The following is a 15,311-nucleotide window of genomic DNA, read 5'->3' as shown; positions in this document are numbered from 1 at the left end:
GTTAAGAAGGACTCCTAACCTAGATTCTGAGGTCAAGGCATTAGCCATGGCAATATGATCTTCAATGCAGTGTTTTCCTTAGGATATGGAACAGAATTAATCCATCATCTACTGACTTAGAAATGGTTCCTTATAAACTGAGATGAACGAGTTTGGTTTGGATACTTTGGTTATTTCTAGAGATGAGGAGAATCTTTGTCTAGCAATCAAACTAAATGTATGCCTGGCCCCAGTGGTTACTGGACTACCAAGGATAGCACAGATGACCAACTATTTCCACAGAATAAGAATCATTATCAAAGCTTGTTATAAAATACTAACAATGTTACTTTGGACTCTAAATATAAGCATTTGCTTAACTGGCTATTTCCTCTGTTACACAGGTGTGTGAAACATCATAGAACATGCTCATACCTTAAGATCATCACATTCCATATCTTCTCTAGGTTTACTCCACTGTTTTAAGTATTCCATATACTTTTTCTTTTCTTCACGCAATTTCTCTCTTTCCTTAAATAAAAGGTTAATAAAAATTCTTATAAGAAATTTATAAGGCAGCATCAGCATCACCTCAGAACTAGTAAGAAATACAATTACTTGAGCCCTACCTAGACCTATTGAACCATGAACTCTGGGGTTGGGACCCAGCAACTGATGTTTTAATAAGCACTTCTGGTGATTCTGATGCACACTGAAGTGTTAAAACCACTGATGAAAACAATGCCTGCCTGACAGAACTGCTACAAAGACGAAAAATGTTCAATACGTAGCAGCTCCTGGATAAATATTAACTCAATCCAACCCTGTCTATAGCAGCTCTCCCTCTACTTTAAATCAATTAGATCTTAACTAAAGAGGTAAGAAGTTATTAGAGTACCTAAAATAAAACCTCCCCTTATATTTGTAATACATATGTTTTCAAGATTCATTTAAACCTGACTAACTGCCTAGAGACACACAGAGGGGACAGTATACAATTGGTGAACTTTTCGCTCACTTGGTCTTTTGAAACCCTTACTTCTTGTTTCTGGTATTTGAAACTGCAAGATAAATACTGACCCTAAAAAGTCTCTAATAAAGCAAAATGTAAACAAAATATTTTATTATAATTATTTCCAATAAATATATGTTAATGTATGTAATAATATATGTTTAATATATGTTAATATTCTTTCTTTGAAATTTAGTATCACTGAAAGTAAACAGATATACACTTATCAAATTTAACATGAAACAACTAGTTACAGAACTTATTAACTGTGCTTCCAGCGGTCTGCTGAAATAAGCTCCCCCTCCCCCCAAATAATTCTTGCAGGATGTAATGAGATGGGTATTTTCATTCACTGTTGCTAAGTGAATATACATAAGTACATCTGGCAAACAAATACCTATGTCCACCATGTACAGAAAGTTTTTAAAATGTTCTTACCCTTGACCTATTATTTCAGTTCTACAAATTTATCCAGAGACACAATCCAAAAAGAGGAAAGACTTTTGTTCATAAATTTGAACAAAGTATCATTATTTATGAGCAAAAATTTTTAAACGTTTACCTATATCTATTTGATTAACGATTATATGCAGTCACTAAAAATTCCACCTTACTTATTTAGTTTATTTAATACCATGATGATGTTTATAATGTTAAACAAAAAATATATATACAAAATTATAAATACTGGATCTTATTCTTTAAGGCCCAGAATGAAGACTAGAAATAAATTAATCAAAGTATTAATACTATCTCTAAATGTTACCATTTAGATTACAAGTGTTTTTTTTTCCTTGTTTTCTACATTTTTCTGGAGTAAACATGTATCAGACACTCCCTACTCCCACCCAAGGGGCTATATGAAATAATTCAAGAAAACACATGCAATTTAAATGAGCACAATGTGTAACACCTAGGCTACTTGTGAATATCCCAGGAAACCAATGACAATGACTGACTTTAGAAGAAACCAGCTATAGAATTCTCTAAGGAATATCCACCGCTGAAGATTATAATCAAAGATTTGCTGAAATACCTATTATCATAGATACCTTATTCTTTAAGGAGAATAAGAACACTGCACTAATTCTTATTAATCATGCATTTTACTGTACTTTTCTAAGGATGTATTTTACTTTTGAAAGTTTTACATATATTGTCTTCCTAAATATGGAAGTCTAAATAATGAAGAAAATCAACTTTAGAATTGTACTTTAGAAGAGACTTTGAGGTGTAAAGGCGTGCATATATGTTGAACCTTAAATCATTCATTAAATCTTCCACAGCAAAAGAGAGATAAACAAGTACTGTTTATCAGTGCTCTATGCACAACTATAAATGTAAATGAAAGTGATAAAAGCATTTGAAAAATTAACCATGAATTTAAATATATAAAGTACTATTAACTATCTGTGGAGGGCTTAACTAATATACTTGAGTATACCTTTTCTCTTTCTATTTTAAGCCTCTCTTTTTCTTCTTTCTTCTTCAGTCTCTCTTCTTCAACAATTTTCTTCAATTCTTCCTTCTTTTTCTCTTTATCTTCCTTTTCTTTTTTCTTTGCCTCTAGGGCATCTGCTTTTTCTCTTTTTAGTTTAGCCTTTTCAAAAGCTGTGGAGAAGGTCAAACTTAGAAAGGTACACAGACAGAAAATAACACATTTTTTTAATGTAACAAAAGAATCCCTGAACTATCTTAAGGTTAAATGAGATCAAGAGAGACTCCCAGGGGTTGTAAATTCCTGGAGGGAGTCAGCAAGTGATTAAAATGGGAAGAGCAAGTTGGCTGTGTTTAAGACAAACTACTGCGTGGGACAAATATATATACCTGCCTTTGAAAGCCCTGATATTCAAAGTGTGGTCCTAAGACCAGCAGCAAGGTATCACCTTGTTGCAAATGCAGAATCTCTTCTCCCACCCAGGCCTACTAATTTAGAATCTTCATTTTAGTAAGATTTGTAAGTGATTCCTGTGTACAGTCACATTTGGGAAGCAATGTTTTATAAGGCTGTAGAAATCAAACAAAAATGGCCCAAAACAGTTTGAAAGCCCTAGAAACTGCCAAGTTGTGCTTAATCTAGCATTAGGTCAGTTTAACAGGGCATATGTTATACCCTGAAATACTGTTTTAAGAGATAAACAGAGGTCTCATTTAGTAAAGAAATTAATTATAATCTGAGGGAAAAAACTATGCTTAAGAAAAACAAAAACAGAAATATCCCATTTTAGAAATACCCCCTGCCTGGGCACAGAGAAATATTCTTTCCTATAACTAACAGTTTTTGGGGAGAAAAAAGGTGTTAAGAAGGCAGACAACAAATGAAGGTGAAGGAATTGGAGAACTAACATTTATTAAGCCTGTTTTGTTTGCCAAGATCTTTGGTATATCCTTTACATTAAAACTCACCCAGTGACTTCATTTCTTGTTTCAAAAGTTTGTCTCTTTCTTTAGTAGCTCTGTTCCTATAACCTGCAACAGTCTGTTTATTAGCAATGCTGTCCTCCTAAAAAAAAAAAACCAAAAACAAAAACCCAGAAAACTAAAGTTGTAGAACCACTGAAGTTGTAAACTGATGGTCTGCTTTGTTCTTACAGTAAAAATAAAAAACAAAAAATTCAATTATACTTTATACTAAGGTTTAATTCTAAAGTATAACTGAACATTTATTAACTCTAATCATAGTAACATACAGAATATGAGTTAATCCTATAGTTCTACAAATTAGTACAAAAACCTCCCAGGAAAAACAACCAGTAATATATAAGAGGAGCCTTAAAAATATGCATTAGAAAAACAAACAAACAAAAATCTTCCAGGGTACTTTATAAACTAGATGGTGTTGATGTCAAATAAGAAAGAGACAGAGAAAAGACATGTCAGAGACATTTTTGTAGCCAATATTAAACATGTCAAAAGTTTATTTTTACTTCTTTCTTTATTTATTTACTTTATTTTTACTTTATTTCAGGTCTCTAGCCTGCTTAATTGTGATATCATTATCTCATATCTTTTAAATTATCTTTACATTTCAATTCCATAATTTATTCCCTGTATTTCATTCTGCTTTACATTTTAGTGATTGCTTATAGGCTTGCTTCCACTTCAGTATAAAATCCCTGTGGCATGAGAATCATGTCTAATTCACACTTGAAACTTCTACAAGCCTCACTGCTAAGCAGTTATTAACATACAGTACCCACCTTTTTTGTGTGTGAAGGAATGTGTTCCTTCTTACAGGCTACAGAGGTGAAGGGAGCCAAATCCCACTCTTAATTTTAGTTAGTTTTATTAAGAACTACAATGTAGTTTTTATCTATTCTCTACTTACCTGACTAACAGATACTCGTTTGGGAGGTCTCCCCCTTCTTCTGTTAGCCAGACTGAAGATAAATGTGGGTGGATCATCAGGGAAAAAATAAGAAAAATCTTGTTCTGCTATTTTATATGTTGAAAGAGATGATGCCTTCATTAAAAAAAGACACAGGGTACAATAATAACACATTAGTAAACCATATATAGATAAGCTCTAACATGTCATATGATTACTGTTAAAGACCAGGTCAAAACCATTAGAATTTTATGTGTATTATGCAGTAACATATATTTTATTTCTTGATCCTTTAAAAAACTATATAATTAATCAGATTTACCATAAAGAAAACAACAATTCAAAGGATTGCTTCACCATAAAGTACTCAAGAATGCTTCAACAGTTTCCTGAATTCTAAAACTATCTCAAAATTACATTTATACAATAATCGTTTTTGTTTGCTTTTGACTAATTTTGTATGAGATTTTCTGTGTAAATAATCCATATATTTAATATTAAAAAATCCACTGTATTAAACCAATACATTCTTAGCCATTTCTAACTGCTGAACATTTAGATTCCCCCCCCCCCCAGTTTGGAGTGATAACTTAGATACTTTATGTATCAAATTTTAAAGTTGGTCTGGATAAAAGCAGAAATATTGATCAATTCCTATAAAGTTTCAACTCAAAATTTAAGTTTGGAGAAGTCAACCTCATCTTTACCATGAGTGCTGTGGTTCTAGGATAATTTGCTAAAATCAAGAGTTTCTCTCCTTCTACTTCATATTTGGAACTTGTTCACCTTTCATCCATGTCCAACTCTAAACTTCTTCTTTTTAAAAAATATTTATTTATTTAATAGGCTGCATCAGGTCTTAGGTGTGGCACGCGGGATCTTCGGTGTGGCATGTAGGATCTTTAGTTGCGGTGCGCAGGCTCCAGAGCGCGGGCTCCCTAGTTGTGGCGTGTGGTCTCTAGTGTGCAGGCTTAGTTGCCCTGTGGCATGTGGGATCTTAGTTCCCTGACCAGGGATCGAACCTGCATCCCCTGCATTGGAAGGTGGATTCTTTTTTTTTTTTAATAAATAAATAAATAAATAAATAAATAAATAAACTTATTTTTTGCTGCATTGGGTCTTTGTTGCTGCACGCGGGCTTTCTCTAGTTGCGGCAAGTGGGGGCTACTCTTCGTTGCAGTGCGTGGGTTTCTCATTGCGGTTGCCTCTCTTGCTGCAGAGCACGGGCTCTAGGCGCGTGGGCTTCAGTAGTTGTGGTGCACAGGCTTAGTTGCTCCGTGGCATGTAGGATCTTCCCGGACCAGGGCTCAAACCCATGTTCCCTGAATTGGCAGGCGGATTCTTAACCACTGCACCACCAGGGAAGTGGAAGGTGGATTCTTAACCACTCAACAACCAGGGAAGTCCCTAAACGTCTTATTTTTGATTAAGCAATTCTGAAGATTACTTCTGGTCTAACGGCCAAGATCATCACTCTTTCTCTCCAAAAAAAAAAAAAAATGCCATTTACAGAAATACAGAAAATGTGATGATACAAAATTTTAAGTTATTAACAAAATAGGAATGCTTCTACTTGGAATTCAATTTTCTATATAATATTTTTACTTTTGGTAGAATGTAGCTTTTAACACCTAAAAGTCAATCAGTTCTGGCCATCAGAGTAAATCTAGAGTCCATTAAGATTTTACATTAAAGTAAATTCCATTAAGATGGCTGTCTACTATCCCACTTAAATAACCCGTAAATGTAGAGAACTGCCCTTTAAGTATGAATGGGTGGTTTCTTCTCAAATACATACCCAAAAGAGGTCAAAATAGGTTTTAATATATTAATTGCCAAGGTGTCCTCATTCACACACACAACACACACAATAAACAAAAATACCACATCTTTGTGTTCTTGCAGGTACTCATAACAACAGTCTACACTCACACACAGGGTATCAAACTTTGTTGTTGTTATTTATTTATTTATTTATTTGGCTGCATCAGGTCTTAGTTGTGCCATGCAGAATCTTTCATTGTGGTGCACAGGCTCTCTAGTTGTGGCTCATGGACTCCAGAGCACACAGGCTCAGTAGTTGTGGCACACGGGCTTAAGTTGCCCCACGGCATGTGGGATCTTAGTTCCCCGACCAGGGATAGCACCCGCGTCCCCTGCATTGGAAGATGGATTCTTTATCACCGGACCACCAGGGAAGTCCCCAGACTTTGTTGTTTTGAGGGTGTGTGTGCGTGTGTGCAAGTATACTAGAATATCCACTAACCATCTTTCATTATACTCTAAGAGAAAAATGTTTACTGTCACCTTAACTTTCAATATTTATTAAGTAAAGTTGAATTTCTTTTCATGTTTACTGACTTTGTTTTCGTTGGTGAATAACTGCTGATGTCCTTCGACATTTTTTCCCTAATTAGGTTGTTTTTGTTCACTGATGTGTAAGAGATCTTAGAAAGTTAGGTGAATTACCCAACTGGCTATTTATGATACACATACGCAACTATTCATATATTCACTGACTGCCTATCAAGTGTCAGGCACTGTTCTAGCCACTTATCACAAGTATCTAAATCAACTTTTTGCAAGCATCATTCTACATGGCTACCTGTTCAATACTATATAGACAGAATGCTTAAATTATGTTCTCTTATCAAAGACAAATATTTAAAAAATTATCTTTCAGATGATTCTATCTTATGTGTTTTCAAGTTTTAATACTTCATCCACTGTGAAGTTTGATCATGTCTGTCTATTGTTCTAATGGGGTGCTTATGTTTTATAATTGATTTGAGCTCCTCACTGTATTCACTGAAAGTATTTTTCCTCCAGCACTTGCCCTTGAAATATATTCAGGACATTTTTAAACCTACATAAGTTTATATTGTCAAATCAGTCTCATCTTTGGTACTTCTTTTCTACTGCTCCTTCTAAGTACTTCAGCATAAATAATATTAAGAGCTATCTCACGTCCTGTTTTTTTTTGGAGTTAGACCCAACTTTATTTTTTCAAAGAGTTAACCAAGGGTCCCAGTTCTATTTATTAAATAATCAATCTTGGTCTCTAGATTTGAAATGCTACTTTTCACATAGAGTAAATTCATCTATTCTTTTACTTCATATCTTTTCTTTTGATATAACATTTACATATGATGAAATGCACAAATCTTAAGCATACAGTAGCTGATTTTTGACACATGCATACATCTCTCTAACCCATTCTTTTGCTTTTTTACTTAGTGTCTCTCCCCCAGTATGAGTTAAATATTTCTTATTTTAAAAAATCAGTTTTAGTTTCACCATTTAACTTTTTATTTAGTATACAATGTGAGGTTTCTAAACTTGATTTTTTCCCTCTGAATGGTTATAAAATATAATCTATCTGCTTAGTATTGGTCTCTGAGATTCTTATTACATATATATTGTTTTCCTATCTAGTAGGATCTATTTTAGCACTGTTCTTTGAATCTGTTTTTGTGAGCCAGTACTACACTATTAGAAAGCACTAGTTGCCCTACACGCATAATTTTTTTTTTTTAGCCACGTGGCTTGTGGGATCTTAGTTCCACAACCGGGGATTGAATCCACACTCCGTGCAGTGGAAAGGTGGAGTCCTAAGCACTGGACCACCAGGGAATTCTCCCCATAACTTTTCTTTCTCCAAGTTTTCCCTCTATTCTCATCTGTCTTGGTTGATTTTTTTTTTTTTTTTTTTTTTTCTTTTTGTGGTATGCGGGCCTCTTACTGTTGTGGCCTCTCCCGTTGCGGAGCACAGGCTCCGGACGCGCAGGCCCAGCGGCCATGGCTCACGGGCCCAGCCGCTCCGCGGCATATGGGATCCTCCCAGACCGGGGCACGAACCCGTATCCCCTGCATCGGCAGGCGGACTCTTAACCACTGCGCCACCAGGGAGGCCCTGATTTTTTTTTTTTTTTCTTCTGGTACGCGGGCCTCTCACTGTTGTGGCCTCTCCCATTGTGGAGCACAGGCTCCGGACCCGCAAGCTCAGCGGCCATGGCTCATGGGCCCAGACTCTCCGCGGCATGTGGGATCTTCCCAGACCGGGGCACGAACCCGTGTCCCCTGCATCGGCAGGCAGACTCTCAACCACTGTGCCACCAGGGAAGCCCCGGTTGATCGTTTTTATACATGGAAAAAAGTGGAAGTACCTGACCCACTTAGCAATTCTAGCAATTGCAAAAAACAGTAGTTAATCCAATGAAAATTACTAAAACTGGCTCCAGATAAAAAGAGAGCTATTTTCAACCAAATTTGGAGTAACATTTCTGCAATGTTACAACTTTATAACACAGCTAATTTTTCTCTTTTTTCCCCTTCTTTCCAACAAATAATATCACTGTTCTGATTACCTTAATTTTAATGATTCCATTTTGTGGTTCACAGTGTTGCTTCAGAAAAAGCTTTAGTTTATCACGAGAAAATAGGTGTTTTCTCCGGCTACAAGGGGAAAAGGAGGAGAAAGAAGAAAGTGTTAGTATAAAAGAATTCAATCTGAACTCCATCATCTCTTTTGAATGCATAACCTCAATTTCAAGCCTAGGAAAAGAAGAAAATTTCATTTTCCAATAGTAGTTATGTAGAAGTTACGAGAAACTTCATATAGAAGTATTTATGTAGAATGTTATAAAATCAGCCTGAGTGGATCTACCCTAAAAGTTCATTACAAAAACAGCATATGGGGCTTCCCTGGTGGCGCAGTGGTTGAGAATCTGCCTGCCAATGCAGGGGACACGGGTTCGAGCCCTGGTCTGGGAAGGTCCCACATGCCGCGGAGCAACTGGGCCCGTGAGCCACAACTACTAAGCCTGCGCGTCTGCAGCCTGGGCTCCGCAACAAGAGAGGCCGCGACAGTGAGAGGCCCGTGCACCGTGATGAAGAGTGGCCCCCGCTCACCACAACTAGAGAAAGCCCTTAGCGCAGAAACGAAGACCCAACACAGCCAAAAATAAATAAATAAATAAATAAATTTTTTAAAAAAACCTTTCCTTCCCCCACCCCCCGCCATAGCACTTTGACCTTTAAAAAAAAAAAAAAAAAGCATGTGCATTTGTTGCTTAGGAACCACTTAGAAATCAAATAAACCTCAAGGAAAATATACCACAGAGTAAACCAAATTTTATAAAATTAGATGATCATTCCTACAAGTATCACCGTTAAAATTCTTAACATAATTAAAATTCGTAGACTACCAGATATTATCACATAATACTATGTAAATCAACATTCAAAAGGATATTGTGAATAGAACTGAACATGGGTTTTTATCAAATTCTAAAATATTCTGTATTTAAACATCATATGGCAGCCAACAAATTCATGGGATTAAAATTAAAGAGAGTTAGAGTTATTATGATTCTAAAAATACACTATTTTTCATTTTCCCTTGCTCCCAAATTAAAAAACAGCACCACCACCACACACAGAGCAGAACAAAAAAATAACACACAAGTATTTCTGGAAAGGTTCTGGAAAGAAAGCAAATGTTTCAACTGAATTTAAAGTATTCCTTTCAAGAAAAAACCAAGTTAAAAGCTTCTATGAGTAAACAAACAAATAGGAGTTTTTAAGTAGTAGCCCTCCCCCAAATATATATTCTTTTCCTAAACTACAGGAAGGACTATACAAATAAAAGGATCTGAAAAAGGATCCCAGCACCATACAGTATCTGAGAAGGTAATTATGTTTTGACTATTGACTAAATATACTAGTCCTCAAGAAATGTATTGTCCTACCTGGCACGTATTAGCCATATATTTTTTTAAAGACTTTTTTGATGTGGACCGTTTTTAGTCTTTACTGAATTTGTTACTATATTGCTTCTGTTTTATATTTTTGGTTTTTTGGCCAAGAGGCTTGTGGGATCTTAGCTCCTGGACCAGGGATTGAACCCACACCCCCTGCATTGGAAGGTGAAGTTTTAACCGCTGGACCACCAGGGAAAGCCCCCCTTTTTTTTTTAATAAATGAAATTAAAATTAAAACTTCAGTTCCTCACTATTACTAGCCACATTTCCACCATACTGGACAGCACACATATAACCTTTCTATCACTGCAGAAAGTTCTACTTGTCAGAGCTACTCTATCATATCAAATCTTCCTTACAGGAATATTAACATCTCTTTATTATAGGAACAGTATTATCTTTTTTTTTGCATCAAAAACTCAAATACTTCCTCTTTTCCATATTATGTGAAGCATATTCCAGACATCATATTATTTCACCTCTAAGTTTTTCAGTATGTATTTTTTTTTTTTTTGCGGTACGCGGGCCTCTCACTGTTGTGGCCTCTCCCGTTGCAGAGCACAGGCTCCGGACGCACAGGCTCAGCAGCCATGGCTCACGGGCCTAGCCGCTGTGCAGCATGTGGGATCTTCCTGGACCGGGGCACGAACCCGTGTCCCCTGCATCGGCAGGCGGACTTTCAACCACTGCGCCACCAGGGAAGCCCAGTATGTATCTTTAAAAGAGAGTAGCTCTTTAAAAAACATAACCACCAAAGCATTTTGTAAAATATTATAAATTAGTAACAATAATTCCTTAATATCATCAAATGTCCTTTCAATGCTCAGATTTAGTTGTTTTGCTTCATTTGCAGTTAGTATATTTGAATCAAGATCCAAATAAGGTCTGCATATTATGATGGGTTGATCTGTCTCTGAAGGTTCCCCTCTACCTCTTTTTTTTTTTTTTTAACGTTTTTATTGGGGTATAATTGTTTTACAATGGTGTGTTAGTTTCTGCTTTATAACAAAGTGAATCAGTTATATATATACATATATCCTCATATCTCTTCCCTCTTGTGTCTCCCTCCCTCCCACCCTCCCTACCCCACCCTTCTAGCTGGTCACAAAGCACCAAGCTGATCTCCCTGTGCTATGCGACTGCTTCCCACTAGCTACCTATTTTACATTTGGTAGTGTATATATGGCCATATATACCCTACCACTCTCTCACTTTGTCCCAGCTTACTCTTCCCCCTCACCGTGTCCTCAAGTCCATTCTCTAGTAGGTCTGCGTCTTTATTCCCGTCTTGCCCCTAGGTTCTTCATGACCATTTTTTTTCTTTTAGATTCCATATATATGTGTTAGCATACGGTGTTTGTTTTTCTCTTTCTGACTTACTTCACTCTGTATGACAGACTCTAGGTCCATCCACCTCGCTACAAATAACTCAATTTCTTTTCTTTTTATGGCTGAGTAATATTCCATAGTATATATGTGCCACATCTTTATCCATTCATCTGTCGATGGACACTTAGGTTGCTTCCATGTCCTGGCTATTGTAAAGAGAGCTGCAATGAACATTGTGGTACATGACTCTTTTTGAATTATGGTTTTCTCAGGGTATATGCCCAGTAGTGGGATTGCTGGGTCATATGGTGGTTCTATTTTTAGTTTTTTAAGGAAGCTCCATACTGTTCTCCACAGTGGCTGTATCAATTTACATTCCTACCAACAGTGCAAGAGGGTTCCCTTTTCTCCCTACCCTCTCTAGCATTTATTATTTGTAGATTTTTTGATGATGGCCATTCTGACTGGTGTGAGATGATATCACATTGTAGTTTTGACTTGCATTTCTCTAACGATTAATGATGTTGAGCATTCTTTCATGTGTTTGTTGGCAATCTGTATATCTTCTTTGGAGAAATGTCTATATAGGTCTTCTGCCCATTTTTGGATTTGGTTGTTTGTTTTTTTGATATTGAGCTGCATGAGCTGCTTGTAAATTTTGGAGATTAATCCTTTGTCAGTTGCTTCATTTGAAAATATTTTCTCCCATTCTGAGGCTTGTCTTTTCATCTTGTTTATAGTTTCCTTTGCTGTGCAAAAGCTTTTAAGTTTCATTAGGTCCCATTTGTTTATTTTTGTTTTTACTTCCATTTTTCTAGGAGGTGGGTCAAAAAGGGTCTTGCTGTGATTTATGTCATGGAGTGTTCTGCCTATGTTTTCCTCCAAGGGTTTGATAGTGTCTGGCCTTACATTAGGTATTTAATCCATTTTGAGTTTATTTTTGTGTATGGTGTTAGGGAGTGTTCTAATTTCATTCTTTTCCATGTAGCTGTCCAGTTTTCCCAGCACCACTTATTGAAGAGGCTGTCTTTTCTCCATTGTATATCCTTGCTTCCTTTATCAAAGATAAGGTGACCTTATGTGCATGGGTTTATCTCTGGGTTTTCTATCCTGTTCCATTGATCTATATTTCTGTTTTTGTGCCAGTACCATACTGTCTTGATTACTGTAGCTTTGTAGTATAGTCTGAAGTCAGGGAGCCTGATTCCTCCAGCTCCGTTTTTCTTTCTCAAGATTGCTTTGGCTATTCAGGGTCTTTTGTGTTTCCATACAAATTGTGAAATTTTTTGTTCTATTTCTGTGAAAAATGCCATTGGTAGTTTGATAGGGATTGCATTGAATTTGTAGATTGCTTTGGGTAGTATAGTCATTTTCACAATGTTGATTCTTCCAATCCTAGAACATGGTCTATCTCTCCATCTATTTGTATCATCTTTAATTTCTTTCATCAGTGTCTTATAATTTTCTGCATACAGGTCTTTTGTCTCCTTAGGTAGGTTTATTTCTAGGTATTTTATTCTTTTTGTTGCAATGGTAAATGGGAGTGCTTTCTTAATTTCATTTTCAGATTTTTCATCATTAGTGTGTAGGAATACAAGAGATTTCTGTGCATGAATTTTGTATCCTGCTACTTTACCAAATTCATTGATTAGCTCTAGTAGTTTTCTGGTAGCATCTTTAGGATTCTCTATGTATAGTATCATGTCATCTGTGAACAGTGACGGCTTTACTTCTTCTTTTCTGATTTGGATTCCTTTTATTTCTTTTTCTTCTCTGACTGCTGTGGCTAAAACTTCCAAAACTATGTTGAATAATAGTGGTGAGAGTGGGCAACCTTGTCTTGTTCCTGATCTTAGTGGAAATGGTTTCAGTTTTTCACCATTGAGTACGATGTTGCCTGTGGGTTTGTCATATATGGCCTTTATTACGTTGTGGTAAGTTCCCTCTATGCCTACTTTCTGGAGGGTTTTTTTTCATAAATGGGTGTTGAATTTTGTTGAAAGCTTTCTCTGCATCTATTGAGATGATCATATGGTTTTTCTCCTTCGATTTGTTAATATGGTGTATCACATTGATTGATTTGCATATACTGAAGAATCCTTGCATTCCTGGGATAAACCCCACTTGATCATGGTGTATGATCCTTTTAATGTGCTGTTGGATTCTGTTTGCTAGTATTTTGTTGAGGAGTTTTGCATCTATGGAACAGTATTATCTTTTGGTGCTAACAAAGAGCTTCAAGTCATTTAAGTCTTCTATTATCAAGTATAACTTTCCACCTTATAATTCTTTGCATCACCAATTAAGAAGAAAATGAGTTAATACAACTGTAATCAAGATCTAGCAGAATTATATTTACAGTATAAGTCAAAAAGTAAATAGAAAAGTGAAAAATATTAAATAGGGAATTACATTACATAAAAAACATATCTTGAACTAAAACCAAAAAAAAAGGAAAAAGCTCAACAATGAATAAGCAAAACATTGGTTGTCTCAACTATGCTATTCATTAGCCCATAAACTGAATAAATTTAAAAGTTTGAATAATTCATGAGCATTATCTTGGAAATGCTATTTTTCAATATACAGTAAAGTGGAGAATGCTAAAGAGATCTTACATTAATGATAGGCCCCCAAAACAAACAAAAAACTGCACAGACCCATACAGTTTATAGAAAGTAATATACCTGACTCAGGATCCACTCAATATTTATAATATTGTTATCACTTTTCTTTGGACTCATGAGTATATGGGGCGGGCAAGAGGGATGAGAGAATAAGTAAAATTATTTTACATAAAACAAAATGCAAGACTGATTCCTAGGTGGCAAGTTGATAGTTGGCTGACGATGTCAACTACTTACTTTCAGGTGACTAAGAGACTAACCTCAACAGGCAACAACAGGGATTTCCTAAAATATATCAATGTAACCTAGAGCCAGTTCTTTTAAATATTAACCATTCAGTACCTCTCTCTCTTTTTATTTTTTTATTTTTTAAATTTTATTGAAGTATAGTTGATTTACAACATTGTATTAATTTCTGCTGTACAGCAAAGTGATTTGGTTATACATATATATATATATATTCTTTTTCATATTCTTTTCCATTATGGTTTACCACAGAATATTGAATATAGTTCCCTGTGCTATACAGTAGGACCTTGTTGTTTATCCATTCTATACATAATAGATGTGTAGAATGCAAAGCATCTACTTATCCCAAACTCGCAATCCATCCCTCCCCCATCCCCCTCCCCCTTTGCAACCACAAGTCTGTTCTCTATGTCTGAGTCTTTTTGTTTTGTAGACAAGTTCATTTGTGTCATATTTTAGATTCCACATATAAGAGATATCACATGATATTTGTCTTTCTCTGTCTGACAATTCACTTAGTATGATAATTTCTAGGTCCATCCATGTTGATGCAAATGGCATTGTTTCATTCTTTTATATGGCTGAGCAGTATTCCATTGTATATATATATACCACATCTGCTTTATCCATTCATCTGTCAAAGGACATTTAGGTTGTTTCATGACTACCTCTATCTTTTGATTAGGTCACAAACAGGAATTTTTAAACATATTCATTTTTTATTATTTAACTTCCTCAGAAATGGGCAGAGACTGATCAGATGTTTGTGTCTAATGAACATAATATTACAAATGTGACGTATTTCTAAGCACCAGGTTTCTCAGCTTTGAAAACTGAGTTCTCTCATGAGAAGTGCTTCATAAATAGAATCCTTCTTAATTGCTTAGATGTGAAGACTATTTGGAGTTAGTTACTAAACTAGACAAAGGGCTCATGGTTCACTAGGAATCACATTATCAGTCTATGAGCATATAAATATACATGTATTTTAAAAAGGGAAGCAATCACTCTCTACTACCCATTTG

General features: G+C 35.7%; 1 protein-coding gene across 1 annotated transcript in view; it reads right to left on the bottom strand.

The window, feature by feature from the left end:
- The window catches only part of BAZ1A (bromodomain adjacent to zinc finger domain 1A), a 97,125-nt gene that overhangs the window by 42,611 nt on the left and 39,203 nt on the right, over nt 1-15,311 (bottom strand). Inside the window, exons 5-9 of the mRNA XM_060096320.1 lie at nt 8,687-8,774; nt 4,320-4,454; nt 3,398-3,494; nt 2,436-2,602; nt 415-510 (exon numbers count right to left, since the gene is read on the bottom strand). Of these exons, the coding sequence (XP_059952303.1) occupies nt 415-510; nt 2,436-2,602; nt 3,398-3,494; nt 4,320-4,454; nt 8,687-8,774 (583 nt within the window). The remainder of the gene's footprint in view (nt 1-414; nt 511-2,435; nt 2,603-3,397; nt 3,495-4,319; nt 4,455-8,686; nt 8,775-15,311) is intronic.

Source organism: Mesoplodon densirostris, chromosome 4, assembly GCF_025265405.1.
Source record: "Mesoplodon densirostris isolate mMesDen1 chromosome 4, mMesDen1 primary haplotype, whole genome shotgun sequence".
In the NCBI taxonomy this organism is placed as follows: Eukaryota; Metazoa; Chordata; class Mammalia; order Artiodactyla; family Ziphiidae; genus Mesoplodon; species Mesoplodon densirostris.
Note: the sequence above shows the minus strand (reverse complement) of the source record. Positions and strands in the feature narration are given on the sequence as shown.